This window comes from Peromyscus leucopus, chromosome 20, assembly GCF_004664715.2.
Source record: "Peromyscus leucopus breed LL Stock chromosome 20, UCI_PerLeu_2.1, whole genome shotgun sequence".
Lineage (NCBI taxonomy): Eukaryota > Metazoa > Chordata > Mammalia > Rodentia > Cricetidae > Peromyscus > Peromyscus leucopus.
The window spans coordinates 60,648,496-60,661,311 of NC_051080.1; the positions used below are offsets into that span (position 1 = coordinate 60,648,496).

Below are 12,816 nucleotides of genomic sequence, written 5' to 3' on the forward strand. Positions count from 1 at the left end.
GTTAAATAGTACACGTAAGTTGAAAAAGTCTGAGTATTAGTCAACTTTCCGTAACTGTAACAGAGTACCGAGGTAACTAATATGTAAAGAAAAGGTTTGCTTTAATGCTTAGCTTTAGAGAAGATCCATTACTTTCAGGCCATGAGTGGCGGCATACATGACAAAGGCAGAGTGCATGGAAGAGAAAACTGCTTAGTTCATGGACAAGAAGCAAAAGAAGAAGAGAGGGGGGCTAGAGCCCTAAATCTCATGTAAGGGAATATTCCCCAAAACCAAAGAACTTCATACTAGCCTCCCCCCCCCCACGCTGAAGGTTTCATCACCTTCCAAGTCCTTAAGATATGGACTGCAGGAGACCACTCGCCATCCAAATTATAGCAGCTGATCATTGATATGATGAGAACCTTAACTTATGATGTGTATGATTAGAGCCTATGGACTTCATCAGTTTATACACAATCTTATAAAGATGATTGCTTCCTATAAATGATCAGTAGGAATTTGTCTTCCCCCAATCCTCCTTTGGTCTATTAGTAGTTCTTTCAGCAGAAAAAAAATGCTATTATTATTCATGATTTGTTTTCTAAGAACTCAGGTTCATGCCTTTGAATTTTGGCTTCTCTTTCTAACTGTTCTTTTCTCCTTCTTATTCTATTAGACTGCAATACAGTAGGCTCAGAATAAGCGAAACCACAGAATTCTATGAAGCTGATCTTAGTTAGTACTTTAATAAAAAGCAATATTGTTGTAATAATAATGTGTTTATACAAGAGGATATTCCTAGCCTTTAAAGACATTTGGTGATGTATTGAAGGATAATATGTAGACATATCTATAATTGAATATTTTCATCATCCAAAAAAAAAAATATAGCTGAAGCAGTGGCCTCAAGCTAGTGGTTTGTAGCTAGAGTTTTCCTGATCCTGCCTGTCTTCCCACAGTCAGGACAAATCTCTCTCACCTGCCAGTCCTGCAGCTGCTCAGACCCAACCAAGTAAACACACAGAGACTTATATTACTTAAACTATTTGACCTAATGGCTCAGGCTTCTTGCTAGCTGTTCTTATCTCTTAAATTAACCCATTTCTATTAATCTATAAGTTGCCACGTGGCTCATGGCTTACCAGTATCTTAACATCTTCTCATGGCAGCAGCTGGCAGCGTCTCTGTCCCTCAACCTTCCACTTCCCAGAATTCTCTTCTCTTCTTGTCCCACCTATACTTCCTGCCTGGCTACTGGCCAATCAGCATTTTATTTATACAGAGCTATATCCACAGCAGTGGTTTATGTCTTAGTGCTGGTGTATCTGTCTTTCATCTTTCAGTGTGTAAAAATTTTTATGGTGAAAAGAAAAAGACCATGTAGTCCACTGAAATGTAATAATGGTTACAGGTGTCTGGGGTGGTAAATATATGAGGATGACCACTTTTTAACTTCTTATTAAAGCACCAACAGAGGAGCACACCAAATGAACAGCTCAATGCTCTTCAGCAATTGCATGAGATACCTCTCATTTGAAACCGCCCTATGAGGTAGGCAGGATTTTCCCCATTTTTACAGATAAGAAAACTAAGACTCAGAGAGGTGAAACAAGAATATTCAACAATTCTATGGAGTCCCTCTGCCTCAGGTAGAGCTATACGGAAGGGACTGAATTGAAACAACAGCAGACAGGGAAGCAAATGAAGGCACCAAGGGAATGATAAACAGATGAAGGGGAGTAAGACAAACACCTGCAGGTCCCGAGAAGGCGCACATATTTCAGCAAAGTACCTGGAGAAGGGACAGTACACAGGTCCATTACAACAGCCATATTCCCCGAGGCACAAGGAGCATCTCAGAAATAACCAACTGAAAGCTTCAAAACTGGAGGCAAAATTGGCAAATTTGAAAACAGAATGCAAGGAAGGGCGAGGAGGTTGTTTCAGGACTGAATGAAGCGTTATAGGGGGGTCTCACGCCACATGTCCCACTCAATTCTAAGTGTAATCAGATGGCTGACAATACCTTTCCTGCCTCTAAGATTACTTTAGCAGTAGAAATGACAATTTCCAGTGATTTTATTTAGCATTTCCAAAATGAATGTGAGAATTTTTTACATACTTGCTCCATTTGAATTCACAGTACAGGCTTGAGTTCAGCTATTTAATTTCAAATAAATCCTACCTAGGAAAATGTGGTCAACTGTGTGCTCTAGTGGAATTCTGCTGGAAAGATTAGTACAGTGTTCTGATGGCCTGGAGGGGCAAACAAATGATCTTTAGAAATTCGAAATAAGTTTATTGTAGCCTAGTTTTTCCTCGTTTTTTTTTTAAATGTAAGTGGCTATTTTTTTAATGAAGGAAAGGTGGTCTAAATATGCCCAGTAATCCAATGAAATATTTCCAAGATACTGAAAGATACCAATGAGACATGGGGTCCTTTCCAGGGCTTGTTTTTATGTCTCCCTTCTGTTTTCATTAAAGTAACTCTCAAAGATTAAATAACTAGGAACCAAGTGGAAGGAAAAGATACAAGTTGTTTACTTCCACTCTAGCAGGCAGGCTGGGTACAGTCAGACAGATCACAGGAACCATAATCCTTTCGGTCCTCCAGGATCTACCATCAGGAGCCACCAGGGAGCAGCAGATAACTAAGTCACTCCTTGCCTCCTCCAGGGAGACATTTGCATGGAAATGAATAGGAAAGATCACAAGGAGGGTGGAGGGAAGAGAAACAATAACAGTACCAATATTCACATCCACTCGGCTTTACGATCATCTCCTTTACTGAGCAGGGTGTGTCTCTTTAGTCCCTTTGTGTGGATCAGCAATCCAGGTCCCAAGAATGGGAGAACAAGAATTTATCCAAAATCATCCCACGTGTTCCCGACACGGGATTTGAAGAAAGACACGTAAAATTTTAATCCCAATTTTACCCTTGACACATGCTTCAGCCATATTGATGTTCCATTCATTACCTCTGCTTGACCTCATTCCCTCATCTGTAAAATGGAGCTAAGAATAGCATCCTTCTGAAAGGTTGTCGTGGGGATCAAATGATAAAGTGCATGTCAAGTAGGATGGACACTTTGGCTCATAATGTTTAATAACGCTATCATAACATTTGTAAAGTATCATATGGTTCATACAAAGTATAGCCAATTCCATTACATTTCAAGTACCAACCAGTGCTAAATTGTCTATGTGTAAGCAAAAAAAAAAAAAAAAAAAAAAAGTTTATTATGGCAGCCTATCCCTTAACTCACAGAAGACTGGATGCAAGTTATAAACAGAAATGAACTGACACATTGAATATAAAGAGATATTTTAAGCAACAAAGGTAATCATAAGAATTTAGCTCAGTCTGGTAACAGTAGAAAAGAAAACTGTTTTCTACATAATGTCATTATGGGGCAGGAATGAGGGAAGAAAGGAAGAAAGAAATGGAGGGATGAAAAAAACTCCTGGAAAACACACACACACACACACACACACACACACACACACACACACACACACACACAAAGTATTTTGTCAATTCTATCACTGAGTAAAACAATACTCAGAAAGATAAAGGGGTTCCCAGAATACAGAATCCCTCAGCTAGTGAGTGGCAAACCTAGGTCTCAGCAAATCTACCTCCAGGATACATTCTATATGAATTAAATCATTGGAATACTAATAAGATTCCTACTATCTTTCTTGTTTGAGGATAATACTAATCATCAAATTATTTTCCTCGTAACTTCCCTTTTCTCTCTGAAAACCTTGACAAAGTGCCAAGTTTCCTAAAACCCACCATCCCTAGGAGTCACAGCTGACTATGAAGAAAGTACCAAGTTTACATTAGAAGGGCAGAAACAGACATGAGAGAATTCTCCTCGGAATACTCAGAAATTCTGTTATAATTCACAAGTGCTTTAACCACACAGGATCTTGTTTGTTTGTTTGTTTGTCTTGTTTTTTGTTTTTGTTTTTACTTATGAGATAGAGCAAGAATAGTTTCTACCTCCTGGAATTGCCACAATGCCATGTCAAAATCCTTAGCTGGAGTGCACAGCACATACTAACCTTGCTAAATAAACATCCTCCGGCACTGGAAAACACCATCCAGTCCAAAATTAACTCCTCTAGTCTGACCACAGAAATCGTCTAAGCATCTTTATAAAAGCCAGTTCCAGAACGATCCTGTAGATGCTCTTGTAAAACAGCCAAACGCTTAAATAATCTCACAGCCTGGAATCTAATTTTCCTATCATTCCTCAGGCTTTCCCTGTCCTGAGATTGCTGTGGTGATAATGTGGGTATCTAGTCACAACATGGTATGTGTTATGCTCTTTATTTCCAAAGCACATTCACATTCTTACCTTGTTGACTCTAAAACAATTGGGCAAGTCAGGGAGGGTAGGTAATATCCCACAAAAAGGATGAGGAAACACAGAAAATAGGAGAGAATACATTAGCCACTATCATTATACACCAGGTGTGCCCCAGTGTTCTGTGTATATTAGTCCATGTAAGCTTCTTAGGAGCCCATTCAAGCCGGTGTTGTTATTTTATTTTCAGGAAAGAAAAGTAGGACTTGGAAAAGAAGGTCATATGTTCACATGTAGCTGGAAGTTATAGTTTTCCTTGTTAACAAATTCAGAAAAGAAACTCACTAAAGATGTGCTAAGTGTGTAAGTTTGAAAACCATCAAAAGATACTTTTAGGTTGGTAATACAAGTTAGGATAGAATGTGAATTCGGTACAATGTTTCAGACTCACCAAAATAGGATAAATAAGAGAGCTTTTTCTTTGAATTTGTCATATATTAATGGACTGGACATTGTTAATGTAATTCTTGACTGTACTTATTGTATATAGTTATTGTACATATTGTATATAGTTTTTTTCTTATATTAGTTATAACCTTCCTTTATTATTTTAGATTTTAAAAAAAAAGGGAAACATAGTGATATTTTGCTGTACTCAAAGAAGGCTTACCTGAAGATCAGAGGACAGAGCCAGCTGCAGAGTTAGCTCCAGAGGTTAGGCACTCTGGAGCCAGAGATCTGTCTGAATCTCTATGAGTTCAAAGCCACCCTGGATTATACTAAATTAATCCAGTTTAAAAGAGAAACAGCTAGGCAGTAGTGACATACACCTTTAATCCCAGTACTTGGGAGTCACACACCTTTAATCCCAGCACCATGAAGGCTGAGACACGCAGTGATATGGCAAGGCAGAGAAAGGAATATAAAGTGGAAGAAAACAGGAATTAGGCCCTTTCAGCAGAGGACTCAGAAGCAATCAGTCTGAGGATCTTCTCTTTTTGGCTGAGGAGTTGACAAGATGAGAAGTGGCTGTGGCTTGTTTCCTCTGATCTTTCAGCATTTACACCAATATCTAGCTCTGGGTTTTTATTATAATACCATTTAGGATTCATGCAACATTCACATTCCTCCAGACGGATAGTGGAGGAGCTAGGACTCAAATCTGGACCTGTTATCCTCCAAAATCAATCAACTCTATCACCAACTTACCAAAAAAACAATCACTCAAACTATTAATGGCTAGCACCATATTATAATTTGCATATTATAATCTTCTAACTCATAGTCCAAGACACCTTTTGTTAAAGCCATTCATTCGGCCAGTTTGAATTGTTCAAGGTGCTGGTGCCACACTCATCTGTAGCTAAGACAGTCTCTGCCACATACAACTGCTTGTCAGCTGTCCACTACTTCTAGTCTCCTATTCTTAGCTTTCCAGTCCATGCCTCAAATTGTGTGGCTCCTCTAATGCTGATAGGAGAAAAGTGAAAGGATAAAACATAATGCATGTTTCTTCTCCTTTTATTAATTTATTAATTAATTTGTTATTTGAGAACTTCATAGGTAGATTACATGATGAGTACTCTAATGCCCTACCGTCTCTTTAAATCCCTCCCATTCCTATCTACCCCTCTTCTTCCACAAAAGTCTATTTCTTACATTCATGTCTATTTCTTGTGTTCTGTGACCCACTGAGTCTAACCAATGTGTTCAATGGTTTGGAGCTCTCTTCTATGTGACCACAAATTTGGAGATATCTACTAAAGTCTTGTGGGCTCAACAGTGGGTTCAAGGAAGAAAATGAGCCACCGCCCACTCCCAGCATCTACCAATAGCCAAGAGTTCAGCAATAAGGGGCAGGGACCTATTCACGACAAATTATTGACAGTCAGTCTTGTGAGGGCTCAGTGCAGGTAACTGCAGCTACTGTGATGATTGCAACTGAAGTTCTTTCTTTTCAGCTGTCCAATCCTTGTGGCCTAGGTATATTCCCATATTCAAGTTGCAATGGCATTTCGAGCATGATCTCCTTCCCCTGAGGAGAACGTTCTCAGTCCTTATTTGAGATGATTGGCTCTCTCTTGCTTTGTTTTAAAAGGAGCTGATGGTGAAAAAGGAGACACAGGAGAAGGAGGCAAGGATGGCAAGGTGGGACGCAGGGGACCAAAAGGTACGCTAACCTGTCTGAAACTGCCACTGTAATGTGCAGATGTTCATTCTCTCCTGTCCCCTGTCTTGGAAATCAGCAGTTTCACCAAGTTCTTTGGCCCAGAGATACATGTAATGTGCTTCAGATGTGAATTACAGAACCAACCAAGGCTCCTATGAGTTTGCCTGATGGCTAGACTTTGTGGTATTTCTCAAGCTGTATCATTAAGGCTGGTCAGAGCAGTTCGTGCTCTGTGGTGCAGGGAGTAGCTGTCTCAGAGAAAATATAAGATGGTGAGTTATAGGAAACATAGCTGTGTTCTTAGAAAGCGCTGCCTGGTCCTTTGAAGGACTCATCTTTTCCCAGTCTCTGTATTTCTTTATTCCTCTTTCCTTATAATAGAACATGACGTAAGAGGGCGATGACTGGTCCTGCAGGGGGTGGAAGTACAGCAGACAAGGGCAACACAAAAGCTATTTGGATTCCTTAATGAATCAACCCAAGATTAAACCTTACTAAAGCTAAATAATAATCAAAATGCTTCTAGGTTGCCACCATGTATCTCCCAAACACCCGAGTTCTTCCTCCACTCACCAAATGGTTCCCATGGACCACTCATTTTAAATTTTTGAATAATTTAAAAAGTTTAAAATACCCTTAAGCCCTCTGAACCTCAGTCTGAGAAAGACTGACTTAAGCTCATTCTGGAAGTTCTTATGTCAGTTGCTAAGTTATTCTCACAAAACCCATTTGTAACTAGTAAATGTTATATATATATAACTTCCTGTTACTTATCAGGTTGTGGGGGTTTTTTTTCTTTTGTTTTGCTTTTTGCTTTTTTTTTTTTTTTTAAATAAGAGTTCTTGCTATGTAGCCTTGGCTGGTTTGAAGCTGGTTTGCTCTGTTGACTCAGGCTGGCCTCTAACTCATAAAGATCTGTCTGCCTCTGCCTCCCAAGTACTAAGATTAAAAGTGTGTGCCACCATACTCATTTTTATCATTTTTGACATTATTTTTATTTTTAAAAGCAAGCAATGACTTTAGAATATTGTAGGGATAAGTCTTAGGACTACAAGCTTAGCAATAAAGCAAGCTGTGATGGATCACATATGCAATCCCGTCATCCAGGAGGCTGGAGGCAGAACTGCTGTATATGAGATCAACCTGGCACACACAGTGAACTCCAAGCCAATCTGGGCTAGAGTGCAAGATGCTGTCTCAAAAGACAAAAATGAGCAACAGAACTTCAGCAAGACAATTGCTAGTGTCTCTTTCCTCACCAGATTTTATGGCTACACATTCCCTTCCTTGTTTTGAAGTAGCTATAACTGTTGAATCTTATTTGAAAGCAGAGAGAGAAATCAATCCTAAAACAAAGCCAGACACGTATCTAAAGGTGAACATATCTAAAAACAAACTCTGCTGCTTAGCTACCCTTTCTTTCACAAATCCTCTCCTGAGAATATTTCTGGAGTAAATATTCTAATACCAACATACTCAGAATTGTCAGAATCACTCACATTTCAATGAATAGATAGTGTCTGACTCTGTTTAAACATAGTATACAGAGCAGAAGATACATTTTAGTGTCTTGCTTTCATTTCCCGGTACTGTGATAAAATGCTCTGGGGAAAAAAAAAAAGCAACTTAAAGGGGAAAGTGCTTCTGGTTCTGTGTTACAGTCCATCACAGGCAGGAAGTCACAGCAATGGAAACTTGAGGGATCTTACACATTGCAACCACAATCAGGAACAGAAAGCAAGGGATGCAAGTGTATCTACCCACCTCCTTCTTTTCTTTTATGTGTGTGTTTATAGTCTAAGACCCAAACCCAGGGAATGCTTCCATTCACAATGAATGGGTCTTCCCACCTCAATGAACATAACCAAGACAGGTATGCCTGCAGGTCAACCTAACTGTTGAGAAAATTAACCATCCAATTAGGTCTTGATAGATGATAGATAGATAGATAGATAGATAGATAGATAGATAGATGTATATATGTATATGTATGTATATATTTCTTTGAATTAAAGATCATGTTAATCACATCCTTAAAGGAAAGAAAAAGCTTCATGCTATAATAATGACTTGCTTTGTTTTTCAGGAGTAAAAGGAGAGCTGGGTGATATGGGAGCCCAGGGCAATATTGGCAAGTCTGGCCCTATTGGCAAGAAGGGTAAGTTGGTCATGTCATTTTCCAGTTCAAATAAAATCAAGGAAACACACAGTGAACACATTATGTCATGAAAATGATGGCTTTTCTTTCTTTTAAATGGTGTTTTTTCTATCTCCCTAACTTGAGTCTTACACAAGTAAGCTCTCATATCTCAGAACCAGAAAGACATGGAGCATAAAGTTCTGGAAGGCTCTATATTGAACTCTGTCCCTGGATCTATTGATAGCTATTAGCCCTTGCTAAGACCCAATGACACCATGATTCAGATACCATCATGATTACTCATACAACACAATGTAACCAAGTATAAAGTAGAGGAATTAATAATACTGTCTCCATAATCTATTAGCAGGATAGGAAACTGAAGTACATACAAAAATGCTCACCATTTCCAATATATTCTGCTATAAATGCAACCTCAATATTAGAAAACAAAGAGTTGCTCCTCATTACCTAATCTCCCCTTCCCTGCCCTCTTCTCATAAAGCCTCACAGTGGTAACAAGTCCCAATTGTTCTCATATGCAGTAATTCATATGCAGGCATTGCTCCACTTGGAAACACAAAGCTAAAGGATAATCAGCAAGTGTTGCCAACAACTCAGAGATCATTCAGAAAGATAAGATTTTCTCAGAAGAATTATAAGCCTAAACAATATGAGTAGTAGATGTACCAAATGGGAAAGAAAAACAGGATTGATATGGGGAGACACTGAAATAGGTCTTGAGGAATAACAACATGTTTATATGCACCAGATAAAGACATTTGAGGGAAAATGGAAGAAATAGTTCTACAAAGGTTCAGATTGGAAGAAGCTCAGTACCATGAATATTATGATTATTCACCCTGCATATACTCTCCATAATACATAAATACTTGAGCCTTTGAATAATTGATCAAGTTCCTCACGGTGCTCAGCACTGGATTCTTTTTTTTTTTTTTAAGTTTTTTTTTTTATTAATTTTTAAAGTTTATTTTACATACTGATCACAGTTTCCCCTCCCTCCTCTCTGTCCGTTCTGCCCCCCCCACCTCCTTTTTACACCCAGCCCCCCATCCAGTCCTCCTCTGTCTCCATTCAGAAAGGGGCACACTTCCCATGGGTGTCAACAAAGCATGGCACATCAAACTGAGGCAGGCCCAAGCTCCTGTGTGACAGTTATGTAGCTTGATCTGTTTTGGGGGCTCCTAGCAGCACTGAATTCTTAGAGTTAGGTTGCCAGGGTCGAGTCTGAACTGAGGCTGTGGCCTTTAGTCTCACCTGGAGGCTCCATATTTCCTCTTGTCTCCTCTCCCCCAATTCTTCTCCACTTTGTTCCTTAAGGGTTACCCTTCAGCTGCATTTGAAGACATGGATGGGCATCTCTCTTGTATATTCACCACTGGTTGAAGTCCTCACAGCTGGGGAAAGCTACACACTAGCTCTTCACAGTCCAGGCAGCCTGCTGTAGCCTGAGTCAGGTGGTTTTATCAAAAGCTGAGAAGTGTTGGCTTCAGAACTCTTCATTTGCAAAGGCCCTTCACCAAACCCTGAGAGGCAGCCTAGTATGGTTTACATGACCATATGTAAATTAAGACATTGCATCTCTGTCAGCTGAAGTAGTGATAATCTATTTTTTAAATTTTTTTAAATGATTGCCCCTCCAACAAGTATAACATGCACACATGCATACATACATATAGATATAGACAGATGTAATATATTTATAAATATTAAGGTACGTTCCTTTTTCAACCTCGATGCCATTTGCACTCCTGAAGTGATATTACCACTGACAAAGCACGGGTTAAGACCACTGTCTCCAGCTCTAATTTCCCTCTATCACCCTTCTTGTATTGGATGGTTTGGGAGTGGACACAAGTATTCAGGGAGTGAACTAAGATGGGCTTAAGTGAAGAAAAACATTTAGTTTGGACTTAAGGTGATATGTTTATGTAGTTTGAAGTTACTTCCATAATCAGTCAAGTTATTACTAACAAGCACAATGTAGGAATGACTTCCAAGAATTCTCCCGCCGCCTACTGTGCGGGTCAATACAAGTCATGAAACAGAAGTACTGACTGTGCCCAGCAATATTCTAGATCAGACATCTCAGGTATGACATGACAATGGATTTTCCAGATTGTGTTCTCAAACATGCTGATAATCTGAACCTGTGTATCTTATCAATAACAAGTTGCAAGGATGGAAGCACATTAATATAGTTAATAACGAAACACATCCTGAGCAAGAGGCTACAGCCTGTATCAGGCTAATCTTTCTGAAAATTCTAACTGGCTAGGTTTAAAAGAAATAAGCACACATATATTTGAAGGTATGAGAGAACTGCCCAAATTAATAGGAGCATGACAGTCACGCTCTGGAGCAGAAGGGGTCACACTAGAGTTGTGTATTCTGTGTGACTTTTTTCCTAGGATACTCACCAGTTCATATACAGTGCCCTGTGTACAGCAGAAGGCATCATTAAGAGTCTGAGATGTGAATAGAAAGATGCTCAGACTCAGTTGATTCTGAAAAATTGCCAAAGAGGGAAGCCTGGGAAAATGCTCCCTATTTTTAGTTATAACTCCAGAAAACTTTAAAATACTTTAATTAAACATATACTAATTTGTGTTTTTTAACATAGCAAACTAATTGTACAAGAAAATACTTGATCAAGAGGAGAATATAAACAACAAAAAATTATTTAAAAACATTCAATGATTTAAAAAAATGAAAATGTCTCTCTCAAGATTGGTAACAAGATTAGAATAGCTCCCTAGCACAAACTAACCAACATTTCTCATGAGCTTCTACCCATAGCACAAATTCAAGAAAAACAACTAGGAATCACAAGAGTAGAACACAAACTGAGATTCATTATATGTAGATGATTTATTACAGAACCAGAAAATTCTAATAAGCTGAAGATAAGATATCTGTATAGATAAATTTTTAGGATGCCAAATAACAAAAAAATCAATTTGATTTATACATAAGAATGATGAAATTAAAATAATACTATTTATCATAGTATCAAAGTTATTATGTACCCAGGAATAAATCTAGTAAAACTTATATAAGCTCTCCACAATAAACACAAAAAACTGGTAATGAAATTAAAGGATACCAGAGGAAATGGAAACAAAGTTGTACTGATTATGAAACTCTATATTTTTTATATGTCAGTGCCTCCAGACATGATCTTTATACTCAATACCTTTTTGACCAAAATCTCAGAAATGTTCTTTTGAAAATCAATAAGCTAATGCAAAATGTATGTGTAAATGAAAAGTACTAATAATACTTAAGACAGTCATATAATAAAACAAACAGTGTTGGAAGACACAAATTACTAAATTAAAATATTTACTGTAAAATTATAGTGTGGAGATAATATTAAAAGAAACAAATGAATGGAAATGAATAGAATCCAGAAACATCCAAATGGTTTATGCAAGGTTAGTACCAATTTTCAATAGAATATCAGCAGCCTATCACTAAATAGAACTGGGTTAGTTAGATATTTATGTTTCAAAAATAATAATTGAGCCACTGAGTTGTCTCAGTGTGTGAAAGTACTTGCTGTTTTGCATAAACACATAATACAAATGGCAGAAGTATATCTAGGGTCATTTCAGAAATTGTTGAGAATTCTGTCCAAATCCCAAGCCAAAATTCACTTAATGATATTTTGTGAAACTCTAGTCAGCAATTCAAACAGCAATTTTAAATATCAAATCTTCTAACACTATACAATCAAAAGCTATACTACACTGATATTTACCTGCTAAGGAATGACAATAGGAAAATGTGGTCTTCGTTTTCCATACCTGAAACATTATGTTTATATAACTTTGTATATGCACTAAAAACACTAACACCTGTAATATACAGTCATCTTGAGTCTGAAGCAAGGTACTTCAGACAGCGTTCAGCCATGTTGTGTAACATGACAACATATACTATACAAAGTGTACATGCTGTATGCTCAGAAACAAGGGTGCAGTGAAGTCACGGGTTAACAACATGGGTGACCTCTGCCACAAAACACATCAGATTCGTTATATGATTAATTTTGAATTAGCTTTTGCCCTTGGTGTTTTCAGAAACCTTCTACTCCTGCCAAGTTTCTCATGACGCCTACACTTACCTATGTCACGCCAAACGTGGACACAACCCACAATTTAAGAAACTCAGTAGTAAATGAC

At 38.2% G+C, this 12,816-nt stretch overlaps 1 protein-coding gene across 1 annotated transcript in view; it reads left to right on the forward strand.

The window, feature by feature from the left end:
• Positions 1–12,816, forward strand: part of Colec10 (collectin subfamily member 10) — a 46,400-nt gene that overhangs the window by 20,518 nt on the left and 13,066 nt on the right. The window contains exons 2-3 of the mRNA XM_028871937.2: positions 6,397–6,468; positions 8,555–8,626. Of these exons, the coding sequence (XP_028727770.1) occupies positions 6,397–6,468; positions 8,555–8,626 (144 nt within the window). The remainder of the gene's footprint in view (positions 1–6,396; positions 6,469–8,554; positions 8,627–12,816) is intronic.